General features: G+C 39.1%; 1 protein-coding gene across 1 annotated transcript; it reads right to left on the bottom strand.

Annotated features, from left to right (window-relative positions):
- Nucleotides 1-2478: 2478 nt before the first annotated feature.
- Nucleotides 2479-8516, bottom strand: gapdh (glyceraldehyde-3-phosphate dehydrogenase). The gene is made up of 12 exons (XM_079626279.1): nucleotides 8367-8516; nucleotides 7902-7947; nucleotides 6127-6226; nucleotides 5937-6043; nucleotides 5773-5863; nucleotides 5584-5699; nucleotides 4894-4975; nucleotides 4531-4682; nucleotides 4156-4234; nucleotides 3981-4064; nucleotides 3791-3888; nucleotides 2479-2787 (listed from the first exon to the last, which is right to left on the bottom strand). Exons 2-12 carry the CDS (start codon nucleotides 7922-7924, stop codon nucleotides 2718-2720), a joined length of 1002 nt encoding a protein of 333 aa, XP_079482405.1. The 5' UTR covers nucleotides 7925-7947; nucleotides 8367-8516; the 3' UTR covers nucleotides 2479-2717.
- Between the last annotated feature and the right edge of the window lie 6759 nt (nucleotides 8517-15275).

Below are 15275 nucleotides of genomic sequence, written 5' to 3'. Positions count from 1 at the left end.
CAATCCTAAAATGTCTCAAGGCTAAATCATGAGTCATATGCAGCTACATCTGAAACAATAATTTTGTTATAAGATGATTGTTTGGACATAGAATCGTAAACAACTATTTTAAATTGCTTTATTTTAGAAAACGTCAACTCTAATATGATGTGTGATTAATAATGTTATGCACTCTTGACTGATAAAGTCTATAGTTTTTTGTTTTTTTCCTAAAGCACCATTCTCATCATTGGTAAATCTGTGCCATGCTAATGCAATGCATTAATGTTGAAACGTCTATTGGTCTTGATCTGACTCCCACATCAATAACATTGATAGACATATTTCATAAAGGGCCCATCAGGTGAAATAATGGCATGTCTGTGTCAGGGTGCATTATTCATGGAAAACTACCCCCGATGCTCAAATGGACAGAGTATTGAACTAATAGACTGTGTCAGGGAGAAAAACCAGAGTGCTTAGATGGGTGCATGAGAGCAGGGAAACTGTATTTAATTAAAACAGTGAGAGGTTTGAATATTTTAAAATCATTAACCATCAGACCTGGTCTAATAAAACTTAAATGCATATTCTCATGATTGGTGATGTCATTTTAAAAATGACTAGTGATCGGAGGGCCTTTCACTCTTAAAACTGAGGTTAACAGTGAAAGTTTATCTTTTTAAGTTATACATGCATAACCTTGGATGTTGTAATATACCTAACTTTTTTATTCAGTGGTGGAAACAAGCTTGCATAAAAAACTAATCGGCACGTGAAATTTTTGTAAATTGTAGAAATATTTTTATTCAGGCAATCGTTGCTCAGTTTTCGATGGACCCTTTTCACATTTTTCAGTGGAATTCTTAGAAGTCGTCATAGTGGTGAACAAACTAAAACAAACTGTTGCGTTCCCACTTGCCCCAATGGCAAAATAAATTCCATGATAGTTTTTCTATAACTTTCCCCAAAAATTGAGAAATCAAGTCAAATTGTATTTGAAACACTAAGTACGCTACATTTACACGAACGATGTACTAAACACGGAAAAGTCACAAACTGCTGTCAAAACGATCCTGGGTCAGTTTACACGGATCAGGAAAACGACTAAAACTGTGTATTGCCAAACTGGCCTGGCTGGCATGATGTCACTTTGTAAAGAAACAGTACGCATCTATAGACTGACACGTACTGTAATACGCATGTGCACAAAGTCAGTTTTCACAGATTCGCGTTTTTGTAGTTTACACCGTGACAAAACAGAATAGTTTTCAAAAGTTCGCATTTTCAGGCCCCCAAAATGCCATTGTCATGTAAATGACCAAACTGCATTAAAAGTTGTAAAATTTTAGTTGAAATCAAAGTGTCGTGTAAACGGCACCTAAGGCAGCAGTTAACCAATTTAAGGGCCGTTTACACGACAGTATTTTCTACGAAAACTGGAAAACGTATGCATTTTGGCCATTCATTACATGACAACAGTGTTTTGAGGGCCTGAAAACGCAAACTTTTGAAAAGATGTTTTTTTAAAAACAATACCAGCGTTAAGGGCCATATTTCAAGCAAAATCAAAGAACGAACTGATGTGATAACTAAAACTAAATTAGTTCTTTAATGTGTAAATCTTTTCCAGATAATTTCTCTCGTTCAATCCGTGGATGCCAGACGTGGCCCACGACTCAGGCTATAAAGCAGCTCTCCAGCAGGTTCATGTTTTTAATCATTTGAACTCCCAAATCAAACTCCAAACAAACTTTCAGCCTTGATTTTGTTCAAAATGAGTTAAGGCTATAACAGGGCCTTGATCATCTCCCTTGTAAACTACAAAAAAGCAAATTTGTGAAAACATGACATCATGCGCAATGATGTTTATAGATGCGTAATGTGTACAAAGTGACGTCGACCACTACTGGCCTATCAGCATAATACAGTTTAGTCTTGTGAATCAGTGTGAACATGAATCCTTGACAACAGCTATATATATAAAAACAAATTAACTTTTTTTTATAGGACATTGTATAAAGTACCCTTAAAGCCCAGGTGTTTTAAACAATCTAGATATAAGGTTAATAACTGTGGAAACACATCAGCCTGTGATAAAGGCAGCTCGGTGCTGCAATTACATGCGCTTTAGAATTAGAGTGAACTTTAAAGAGCAGTGAGAAAAGCTTTGTTTGGATCTCCCACTATGATCAGTGTAGCCATTTGTTTTAATCTCCCAAAAAGCTCTGACATGCATTTCAAGGTAGTGTCTGCTGTGACCACTTGTGTCCTGATTATGTTGACACTCTCCCTTCTTTTTTTGTGAACCTTGAATAAAAGAATAGAAGTCTAACCAAATATTCACAGCCCTAGGGCCATGGCAATAAGTCTCCATGAAAACCCAATTAAAATGCTGGCTTCTTTTAAATGAGCATTTACAATTTCTTTAATGAGTGCAGCACTGCTCGGACCCAAATAAGTCACTAGATCTAGATGAAACAAAGACAATAGCTTCCATCCATTTCTCACAAACAGAGGACTTTATTCCATCACAGGTTTTTAGCAGACAGAAAAGCCTTTTTGAAGTCAACATCCATTTTAAACCTCACACAAAAACAGAACAGAGCGTTTTCATATAAAAATAACATTGGTCTCAAATTAAGCATATAATTTCCTTCCAGGCATGTGGTGCAAAGATCCAACCAGATGAGAAAATGGTGGGTCACGTATCAAAAAGGGCAGAAAAGGTCACACATCTATTCCTTGGAGGCCATGTGTGCCATCAGGTCACAAACACGGTTGCTGTACCCAAACTCATTGTCATACCTATGAAAGGAAGAGAACGGATTAGACATTCAGAAAAACACAAGTAAAGAGTAGGCCTTCAAGTGGAGTCAGAAATATCTTAATTACGAGTTAAGAGGACATGAACAACCAAGTAGGTAGCATTTATGCATTTAAGTGGGGAAACTTGAGTTTAACACGATACACAAGTTGATCCACTGGAGGGGGCATAATGATTTGAAATTTGCTAAAACAGATCGATAAACACTTTAACCCCTAATGGTTACATCTATAATATAGATATAATAGCTACGAGATAAATGTACCTCTTGATTACTACAAAATAAAACCCGACAGATTATTACAACCCTGACGCAAAGCTGCTACTTGACAAAATTACAATATTGATTTGAGTGGAAGATGAACACTCAAGGGATAAAGTACAGTCATTACATTATTACACAGATTTTCACCACGTAATTATGGGGACATTAAATATTGATTGTACACAAAACCATTAATCTTCTAGCGTACAAGACGGTTAATCATACAGCGTACGAAACCTCCTGGAAAGACAAACTACAACAATTACAGTAAAAATAAATATTTAAGTACTCCAATTGCATTCAATATAGAATCAATAACTGAACAAATGCAAAACGGCACCAGCTGCATTTTCTGATACGAGACATTCAAGAGCCGGTTTCTGATACCCGGATGAGCGGTCTGTGATAGAGTTGCTATTGACGGTCATTATTGCTGAACAGACCAATCAGAAGCAAGCATTTCAGAGAGCGGCATATAGGCCTATAATCTCTATAGAGATTAGTGAGAGCAAAGCAAGTCTGCATTAAATATGGACTGATTCAGAAATATTTGACATGCTGCATTTTAATTTAGAATTAATATGTAGTTATTTGGGTTTGTTCAGATGTGAAGAAAATAAATTTGAAGAAAAAAAAAAGCCATCCAAGTAAAGTATTCGTTATGACATGTCACTGAGGTACATGAAGTTTTCTAGGTGCAGTTGAAGGCAGTATCTTACCATGTGACCAGTTTGACAAAGTGATCATTGAGGGCGATGCCAGCACCGGCATCAAAGATAGAGGAACGACAATCCCCATTGAAGTCAGTGGACACAACCTGCACACGGAAAGAAAATAGAAAAAAAAAAATCAGTATGCTGAACTTCAAAAACTTTTACACTCACAACTTGGACAGTTTGATGTGCACACCTGCTCCTCTGTGTATCCCAGAATGCCTTTCATGGGTCCATCAGCTGCAGCCTTAACCACTTTCTTGATGTCATCATACTTGGCCTGTAGTCAGAAGACACAGGAGAAAGCCATCAGGTGTCAGTGTCATTTAACGGAAGCCATTTTTATCATGAAGGTTTGGAAATAAACTCACAGGTTTCTCAAGGCGGACTGTCAGATCCACCACGGACACATTGGGGGTGGGGACACGGAAGGCCATGCCAGTAATCTTGCTGAAACGGGAAGTAACAAGCATCAGAATATGTTTGGATTGGTGAAAGGGGAAGCCAAAAACCAAAAGGACATCAAATATCTAAACTTCCCCTAACAGAACATTCCACTTTTGAGTAAATATCACAAGACACTTCTATGTGCTGCAGGTCAGTCAACTCTGACCTTTAAAACGTGGCCGTGCGGACTACTTGTGAAAGTGGATGTTGGGTTTTTAAAGTAAATTGGGGAATAAATTGCAATTTAAGTGTTCTTTAAACGTCTTGGTCGTGATGACAGATGGGAGGGTGGCACTGACCCATTGAGCTCAGGAATGACTTTGCCCACAGCCTTCGCAGCCCCAGTGGAGGCTGGGATAATGTTCTGACCGGCACCGCGGCCATCCCTCCACAGTTTCCCAGAGGGCCCGTCAACGGTCTTCTGTGTGGCTGTGATAGCGTGAACAGTGCTCTGAAGGAATGGAGGTGGGAGTTAATTTTCTGGGAACGATTATAAAACCAAAGCCTCGCTTGCATCTCATTTATTTCCATCAACTGACGCATTTCGATAAGAGCAAAGTGTAGTGCTTGACAAAGAAGTGGAACAGAACAATTTGTCAGACGCATCAATCACTTAGGTCAAAAGGCTTTTTGGTGAGATTGGAAAAGCCATTTAATCTTACCATAAGACCTTCAACGATGACAAAGTTATCATTGATGACCTTGGCCAAGGGAGCCAGGCAGTTGGTGGTGCAGGAGGCATTGCTAGAAAAACAGACAGGTGGAATCGGTCACAAAAAGGACATGATAAAATCAACATGATCGAACATTTGTTTTACACATGGATAAAATCCCTGCATTTCAATAAGTGGAGTTAAACTCAGTTTGCTTTAGTACACCCCCTACAGGATAGAACAACGATTGGCAGAGATGTTATGCAGAGTAGAAAATGAGCAAATTCAAATTAAACTTGGGTATCTAATTTTAAATAATTGACAATCATAAAACATGTATTAAAGAAAATTAGGTTCCTTTTTTATTTAAGTAAAAAAAATAATTAAAAGCCTATATGATGCTTAAATAAAATAAGTTTTGTATTTAAAAAGAAAAGAAAAAGTAATTGACAAGCAAAATGAAAAAAAATGTTTTACTATGTATATGCAATTAATTTAATTAAAGTATTTCAATAAAAACTGACAAGCGACAAATAAACAAATATAAAAAAAGTTATTTAAAATAAACTGAAATACACGCATTTTTTATTTTATTTTAAATTGGAGCATGCATTTTATTTAAAACAGGTTTAGAAGGCTTATTACTTTCTGGTCACTCACACAGAACATTATAGGTTTCATCCAACTGTATATCCTTACCTGACAACTTTAAGGGAATTATCATATTTCTCATGGTTGACGCCCATGACAAACATTGGGGCATCTGCACTGGGCGCAGAGATGACGACTCTCTTGGCACCACCCTTAAGGTGAGCCTAGCAGAAAAGAGCAAAGGTTCAGACACAGGAAGTAGCTTTGATGGCTGACGTAATGACTACGACTACATACAGAAGCCTTCTCGATGGTTGTGAAGACACCGGTAGACTCCACTACGTAGGTAGCACCTGCATCACCCCATTTAATGTTGGCTGGGTCCCTCCTGCATGGACACAGAAGAAATCATGAGTACAGCGCTGAACGCAGCATGTAGTGTTTGTAGAGACAGTACTCACTCGCTGAAGACGGTGATGGCGTGACCGTCGATGACCAACTTTCCGCCTTCTGCCTTAACCTCACCCTTGTACTTGCCGTGGGTGGAGTCATACTTGAACATGTAAACCTGCGAAGAGAAGAATATTATAATGCAAAAAAAAAAACGCATGAAAACCATAAGTTCAGAAGAAACCAAAGTTAGGAACTTGCCATGTAATCAAGGTCAATGAACGGGTCATTGATGGCCACAATCTCTACTTTCTTGGACTGGACAGCAGCACGGGTCACCAGACGCCCAATGCGGCCGAATCTGAGAAACGGGGAAATACTTATTTTGAACAATTCTGCAACCAATATCATTTTACAGTATACATTACAAACAGGTTGTAATGGGATTTGCTTCCTTTTAAAATAAATAACTTCAGTAAGGAGGCATCAAGATGATCAAAATAGACAGTAAAGACACTTTAAATTGATCATTTGAACCTTCCATTCAAACAAAGATAGTCCCCACAAAAATGGTAAACCGCACAACCGATTTCAATGAGTAAAAGAAATGATTGAGCACCAAATCAGCATTTTAGAATGATTTCTGAAGGATCATGTGACTGATGCTGAAAGTAATTCTGCATCTCATCAATAGATGGCGCACATGTCCTATTACTGAGACGATACCAGCATTGGTAGTGGTCCAGGGATTGAACACTCTTGTAACCCACATGTCAAAAGATGAGCCAGTGAACAGCTCCACCTTTTACCAAATATAGAAGGCACCCTAACCTTCAAGCCATTCCATTGCTAACAAAGCTAAACCCTGAAGAACGGTTTAGATAAATGATACTACCAAAGCATTAGAGAGTTTGCCAGAGAGTCATAGAGCTTGCCCTCTGCCATCCAGGCTTTGATAAAGAATTTCTATAGGCCTCCAGCTGTCATTGTGAGCTATTTTGGTACTCATAACATGAATGCTGAAGACAGATAAGGATAGACTGCATGAAAGATCAACAAGAAATCCTCTTCAATTACAAAACATAACTTTAAATCAATAGACCAACGTAACCACAGTACATAATGCTTTGCGCTGATAAGACCTACTGATACGGCGAAGGTAGAACTTCAAAACATTAGCATGAAGTCCGTACAAATTGAGAAACAGGCCAAAGGTATAAAGTCCTGTTTGATCAGTGGAGTTACACTTTAAATCTTAAGGTTAAATCAAAGCTCAGAGGCATGTTGTAATGGTCAATAAAAGGTGCATGATAAAATAAACTACTTTTTCCACTCAAATTTCCACTTGTGTAGTTAACATTTTTACAATCAAAAGTAGGTGTTAACGTTAAGTTGGACGGACCTAAACTTTGCAGGACAGTAGATCAAGCACTAAAGATGTGACAGATTTGGGTCTACCTGTGAATGCATGAACTTTCATGCATGTACGGTACTATGGGGCACGTAGTACATAAGTGTTCATGCATGCACACGTAGACCCGAATATCAGCATGTCGCCTAATCACATGTCCTGTTGCATAACTCTACAAGCCTTTTTGAAAGGTCACAGCTGGTGCTGAAGTCTCCCATTGCAGAGACACTTCAGCTGGGCAGTCAGAGACTTGAATGGATTGTTGGGTACTGCATTGTGACAGGTGTATGAAACACCTATGAAACGCAGACTTAAAGCAAACTCTGACCCTGGAGTAAAAAGTGATGCAAAGAGGCAAAGTACACAGAGATAAACGTGCCATTATTTGACGTTGCGATGACGTAACACCGAATACACAGCTTGGGGGGGGGGGGGGGGGGGGGGTGTTCTCAGTCGATTTATTATTAGCATTTTTACATTTCTGCTACTCAACAAACCATAACATAACTGCATTATAAATTATGCTTGTATGGAAGGCTCAAAGGGTTTCAAAGCAAACATTTCCAAGTAACAAATGTTGACTTTTGGACAATAACGGTGTCGGTTTTTGTATACAAGTTCTTACCCGTTGATACCAACTTTAACCATGATGCCTGATTTGGTCGTGTCCTCTGAAGAAAAGAGAAAAAGAAAATTTGATAAGCTAAATTGCGTCAGTCGAAGCACAAAGTACAGGTTGTGAACTTGCAAAGCTGAAGTCTAGAGATGCAAAGTGAGTGTAAACTTAACACTCCTCTAAACTTAAGTTCATAATGCATTAGGTTCAAATATTTCCCTTTTGGCCTACAACGTTATAGGCTACTCAATGAGAAGTCATTTTGCTTAGGGCCTGACCAACTGGTTTTCGTGCAACATTGTCGCAATCTTTCCCAAACTTTCAACTGTGCTCCATGCAGGTAAGCTATAAATAAACTCAGTAAGGAATTTCTACCACTACATTGTTAACTGTGGCTAAATAATTGAACACTAAAATTCATTACATGATTTAAAACAAAAAGTGCATTTCAAGCTGGTATGAATGTTCATTTACCGTTTGTGAGAAGCGTCTGTTCGTCCTGACACTTGGTGCGAGTGGGAGGATAATCAGCATGAGGTTAATTTATATCTGGTGCGATAGCGGTGGCCACGCCTCCTTGGACTTTGGGCAATAATGACCACGCCCCCTTAGAATGTCAAGGTCGTGGAAGTTGGATGAAAGAATCTCTTAAATAATTATAACAAATGAAACCAAGCTAACATAAAGTATTTATAATAAAATTATCTAATTTAATTAAATTATATGATAGAACTACTGATATATTCAGAGTTTGTCCCTTTTGGAAAGTTAGCAGTGAATAAGATCAAGTTTAATATCTTCAGTAATAGGCCAGGCCTATTTCCTACAACTTCTTTGGTAGTAAAACAATAGCATTTAACTAAGATTTAAAAATAAAACATCTGTTGGCATGGATGAAATTACATTGTTACATTGTTATTGATCTAAGTGGCAACTCAAAGGCTTCATGTTCAATCCTAAGGAAACCAAAAAGGTGGAGACTTCCTGAGCTTTCGATCTGTTTACTGCCTATTTTTGCAGGTGTACTGACCCTGCAAAAGAAAGACATTTAGGATAAAATGTGTTTGCTAATGGTATTCTCTAAAAGAAAATAAAATTTGATTTGAGCATGTCTCTCCACCCTGACCTTCTAACAGCAACTGTCCCAGAGTGAGAGCGAGATGAAGCAGGGGATCAAATCGCCCTCGTCGTGAGTGTGTGACATTTACAGGAAAGACCATGACCCTTCCCTTTTACACAGCCATTCCTGAATCCCAGAATCCCTCACATCGGTAGGAAATCCAATGCCTTTGTAGCTGCAGAATCACTAAGCAGCGCATGCGCCTTCACATGTTCAGCAAGTGGTAAACCAAGAAAACCAGAAAAGTGATTGAAGAAACAGATGATAGACATTATCAAAAGGACACTGATTTCCTGTGTAAAACAAGGACAATCTTTCAGAGAGTATGACAGGGTAGATTAATTCCTCGGTTTATAAATCTGCATAGTGAATTTCATCACAAAGTATTTGATTAATCGCATTATAATCTTTCTGTTATCTGCCAAATTTTGCGTTGGTGTTAATTCTTTTAAAAGTTGTTGACTCTTTGTCTCTTTCATGCAATTAATCACAGACTAATTAACACTGACATGACTCATGAGATTAGGTGCTCCATCAGTGCATGAGGACAAATAAATAAAAAAATATTCAGGCTTCATAGCAATTAGCTGTCATAGTGCAATGTTCCACAGTAAACCTGCACTTTTGTTGCAAAATATGATCTGTAACTTTGCAAATCTACAGAAATGTCCTTTTTTATTTTTGAATTAAAGTAGTCTTGTCCTCTCTGTGGTGTTAAGTATCATCTGAGTTTACACTGAAGGCAATTTTGGACTGTGGTGACTGCTGCTGTGGCCTTTTGGCTTCTTATGATAGTTCAGAGGTCACAGAGATGAAAAGGCCAAACTGCCTTCGTCATGTGATATTGAAGTGGGGTGTCTCTGTTTTAAAATTGCCATCACACCCTTTAATCTCCACAACTTACTTATTAAATGGGGTAGCTGTAATATATATACTTCTATGTACATATAATAATTTCTAAATTATTCTTCTCATTAAAACAGGTTGAGAGCACTCAGCAACTGCCCCTCAGAATAGTGTATGTATATCCCTGCTATCTGCTCCCCAGCCACCAGAGAGAATGTGCTGGACTGTCGCCAGGGTCAGGCTAAAAATACACAAACACTCGAAGGCTGACCCCGCACCCTTTCCACTGCGGCTATCTGGTGCTCCTGTGGAGGGACCCGCACGATCCACTTCACTCTGTGTCGACTGACTCACATGATTCAGACAGAATCAGACAAGCTTCTGAAAGTAATCCTGACTGACACAAACAGCACGTCTGTCACGTCATATTGCCGAGTTCACCCCTGATAACCCAGACTCTTCAGCTGGAAGACTCGTTGACCAGTTTGGGATTTGTTGAACTCTGGGGACATGTAGTTGTTTGCTTAAATGCTGTTCTCCAGTGTGGATCATTCTTTTGCTCTGTGCGTTGGTATGTGACGGTGTTATATATTAACTACTAACCATAAAGTGGCATAGCTGTTTGAGCTCAGAGTCCAGGATCTGATCTGACGGGACAAAACTAGTGTCTCAAGGTTCATGATACAGTGCTATCTTGTGGTCAAAATCAAAAACTGCATTTAAAGGCACCCTGAAATCAGAATATAAATATTTTAGCTTTTAGTAAGAATATGTATGAATAAGCTGATGGTGTGTTCCAAAACAATGACAAAATTCACATTTAGGAGATATAAGCATTCAACACAGTCTCTCACTTCCGCTAAAATGGATCACGGATTTGTATGACATCACCGCAGACTTTAGCTTCTCGTTACATTTTCTGTCCAATCAAATGCTCTCTAAAATCTAAAGCGTCCCGTCCCCTATGCTATAAATACCACCTGGCAAAAGCGACTGAGAAAAATAGGTTGGAGATGTGTGTTCGGTTGCTCAAACGCTCAAGTTTTATTCCGTTTTCCAACTGTACGTTGGTTAAGAATGAAATGGCTAGAATTTATTCACAATTCTACTATTGAATCCAAGGTATCATCAGCGCTCAGAATCGCTTCCATGGTACTGTTAAGTACGAATTACAGTCTGTGAGGTAAACTAAGCGCTATTGGGTATTTGAAAAGGGGGAGGGGCCATTCAATATGTCCCACCTTAGCTTCCTGTTTCAGTGGAAATTACGTCAACGCGCCATACAAAGCTGCGCGTTCCAAGGCACTTCCGTGGGCCTTTAAGAATGTGCAACAGTTTAATTGTGGTTAGTTAATTAATTGTTATGTTGGAGAAACAGAATACAACCAGAACAAACAGACAAACTTAGGGCTATATATACACACAAAGCTGAAAGAGGAACCAAACAAGACACAGGTGAACATAATCAATGAACAAATCAGAAACCATAGAAACAAACTAGCAAAGGAAACTGATGTTGATGTCTTTCCTTTCAATAAAATAAACACACAAGTAAAATGACAGCGATGAGAATATAGTAAAGAAAGCATCTGATCATAGCGATGTGGATGTTTGCATGAGCTGTGCAATTCAGCACTCCAGTAGTCACATCATGTTTATTTATGTACCACTTTATACAATAGATTATTTTAAAGAAACAGCTTCACAGAATTAAACATGAAAAAAAAAACAGTATCAGTGTCTCTTTCAATTAGAATTACAATTTCAATTTCTACAAAAAAGCCCCTTTCTTGACTTCATGTTTTTACTTGTGGACGTCTGACCTCGAGGGACTGAACAGAATAAATGAACTGGAGAATTTCCACGTCAAAGAAGACAGAGCACACCTAAAGCTGGGACCGAGATGGGTCTTGTGCATGTTGCATAGTTGGGTCCCACATAGTGGCAAGTACAATCCTATATGAAATCCATATGGGCAATTAGCATGGGGCTATATATTATGGAACCCACAAACAATCAAATAGGGCCCATATTTCAGCCCATTTCATACCCATATGGGCCCCACATACAAATGTTGGATGGGCTATTACATAATCTCCACGAACCAATGGTAGTTCGAAGGTGTTTACCAGCCAGAGCCAAATTTCCGTAAAGTTTGCATTGGCAAGCTGTTTCAAAATCCCGAAATGAGCACAAAACGAGCGTTGCTTTGCCCTGATTTTGTTCTAAATAACGTCACACCAGTACGTTCTTCGATTTCGCTTGAAGTATATCGAGGCCTTAAGAGTTCTTTAACAGAAACAATATGTGACAATATGATGGGCCTTCAAGTTTCACATTTGACAATGGGAGGCCTTTAAAGGGACACTAAGTATCTTTTTAGGTATTTTATTATCTAAAATCAATATTTTTATTCATAAATATGTCCTCAATGGTGTACAAATACCTCGGCCAATTATCTGACTTATCCTTATAAATGAAGAATTTATTATCTTTATATACATGGGACGGGTAGGTCCACGGAGGCTTCCATGTAGTTCCGCCATCTTGCAAAACTATAATAGCAGAGAGGGACAAAAAGTACTAAGCCAACGCGTTTCCACAACGCGTTTTCGTTCAGAGCCAGCCGAAACCAGCAGAAACGCAGGTGCAGAGCAGTGAGAGGCGCTTGAAACTGCACCGGCAAGTTTAAAAGTCTGGATTGCATTGATATTATGGACCATACATATGCCAAGCCACAGGAGAAGAAAACATCGTCGCCAAAAAAGTCAAAAATAGAAAGTAAAATGCGTAGGATTTCCCCCTTTCTGGTCAATGTATCCCTGCCTCTGCTTAATTATTTTTATCCTCCCCTCAAAGTGATCATAGTGCAACTACATAGTGGTGAGACGGATCACAAAACTTATCACGGATCCGTGGTTTGATTAAAGTCAATTTTATTTTAAAATGATTACTCACTCACTCTTGAGCGTCTGGCGCGAGTGATTTCAATGTAAAGACGCGTATATGCACATCTAGAGGTCCTGCGGCGCGGTGTTTAGCGCGGCGCGGTAGACGCGAGCCTCATTCTACTCCAGTTTGCGCGAATGAGGTGAATTGCTTTCACAGATAATGTCTTTTCTATCATTTCACTGTAGCTCAGCATCGCGGTGTAAAGTTAACGTTATTGCATGATCACAGTTCATATGTGTGGGGAAAGATAAGCTATTAGAATAAAAATATAATAGCTTATACCCCCCCCCCTGTTTTTTTCACAAATCGCACCCTGGGCATAACTACAATATTTCATGTTTTTCACAGTCAGTAATTCATACTGTAACATTCGTTTGTTTGTTGTCATGTTGCAGTTTGTTTGAAATAACACACCTGTTCACCTGAAGGAAAACTCGACGAAGTGCTATTAGAAGACATCCTGTCAAAGCTTTTTGGTACATATCGCCTACCGTAGATGCAATGCGCATTTGAAAAAGCGAGGCGCTGGAGAGCAAAATTAGTTTGAATGCAAAATACAAATTCACCACTAGATGGGAGTAATTCCTACTTATTGTCCCTTTAAGTCGCAAAGGTTAAATGTAGTCAATAATTTTATCCCTTAAAACTCATATTTGATCACCATAATTACATATTTAAATGTTTTTTCCTTGAAAACAAAATTTGTCATGCCTTAAAATATCTTGATGTAACTCTACACCCTTGCCTCATTAGGTATACGAGGTTCTATGAATATGCAAATTAGCCCCACCACCACTCACTCACACGAGCTCAGAGATCCACTTGTTGATGATCACTCGTTGACGTGATTGGTTACAAGGTAGTTTGTGACGTCAGAAACACCAGCGATTTCAAACCGCGTTTTTGAGACTTTGGTTCACTGCAGTTTTAAAGGTGCCATGTGTAATTGTCTGGCAAAAAAAATCAAGTCATACTCCACATTCCATACCAGATGGGGGCAGTATACCTCACATATCAAAATATGTGATGTAGGATATGGTATTTTATAAATCACACACTATAAATATGATAAAGAAGCAGAAACAGATAGTTGCAGTAAAGTAAGATATTTTAATAAGTTGAAGAAACAATAATGATTTGTGACACACACACACACTCGATTTGCGCATCGCTATCATGTGTGTATTACAGGTAACGTTATTACATTGCTTCCTGATATCACGTGCGCAAACACAAATAACCTATATTTTTATATATATATATATATATATATATATATATATATATATATATATATATATATATACAACTACAGGGCCGTTGAATGCTCGTATCTGATAACCGTGAAGCTCTTGTAATTATTACTTTACCCAACCTCTCCATGTCGAGTGATGCAGTAAACATCAGACAGCGCACGTGAACCGATCATCTCTACTATAGTAAAAAAAAACATGAACACTGTTGAAAGATACAGTAGGCTACAAATGACCTGTTCGCGCCACAAATTGTTCTCCGTCCTTAGCGACCGAGTCATTGAATGTGAAACAGCGGCTGCTGTCGTCAGCGAGCAGCACTCTTCAGACAACGAGGGCGCGCGCGCCGTGTTGATACCTCCGTTTCAGTTTCTCGAACCCGCGCAGTGCGGCGGTCAGAACACGGAGACCATTCTGCCCCGAGCTATGCGTGCGAAAGCATGGGGAGCGATCCCGGGCGTGTCAGAATGGGTGCTGGACGTTGTAAAACAGGGCTATGCGCTGCAGTTCGCTCGCCGTCCCCCGCGCTTTCGAGCCCGGACCGTGACGAGCGGTCCTTTTCTTATCTGATTTGATTTGTGCTTGATCAGAGCGCGGTGGTTGTAGGGGTCTCTTGCCAAAGGCTTCAGCCATCCTTCCGCTCTCTTCCCTGAATTGAAATGAAGTAGTGGGCTGTACTTTCCTACTGTCTATGGTACTTTCCACACGATTGACATCAGGTTCAAGTACGCCCACAAGCCGTGCGAGTTATTCGTGTATTGCAGGGTTGGCTGGTGGTTATGTGGCCCGCATACCGCCTCCCATGGCCGAAACTGGTATTACAACACCTGTCGGGCCGTGGCTAGTAATGCTAATGCTAATTAAGGTTGATATCTCTGCAGCACTATAACTTGACATTTTTTGAATGACATCATTGCCCTTATTTCTTCTCATTCTTTTGATGCGTGTAGCTCATTTTTTGGGATATTTTTACCTCAATTTTTACACATGGCACCTTTAAGGAGAAAATATCAGCAATGGAGTTGACATGAATCTGCACATGGTTTGTCTTAAAGCATATTAAAAACACCACATAGACATATAAACAACATTAAAAGCTTACTTTAAGAACTGCTGCATTAAAGGGATATTTCACCCCAAAAAAAGTGTCATAGTTTATAAACCCTCATATCATTCCAAACCTGTATTTCTTTCTTTCTTTCTTTCTTTCTT

The sequence above is a fragment of the Phoxinus phoxinus genome (assembly GCF_949152265.1).
Source record: "Phoxinus phoxinus genome assembly, chromosome: 10".
Classification (NCBI taxonomy): domain Eukaryota; kingdom Metazoa; phylum Chordata; class Actinopteri; order Cypriniformes; family Leuciscidae; genus Phoxinus; species Phoxinus phoxinus.
Note: the sequence above shows the minus strand (reverse complement) of the source record. Positions and strands in the feature narration are given on the sequence as shown.

Coding starts and splice junctions, on each gene's coding strand:
- gapdh (XM_079626279.1), bottom strand. CDS start 7,924: ATGGTTAAAGTTGGTATCAACGG. Junction 5,864..5,936: donor GCCATCACCGTCTTCAGCGA/GTGAGTACTGTC, acceptor GTGTCCATGCAG/GAGGGACCCAGCCAACATTA. Junction 5,700..5,772: donor CAACCATCGAGAAGGCTTCT/GTATGTAGTCGT, acceptor CTTTTCTGCTAG/GCTCACCTTAAGGGTGGTGC.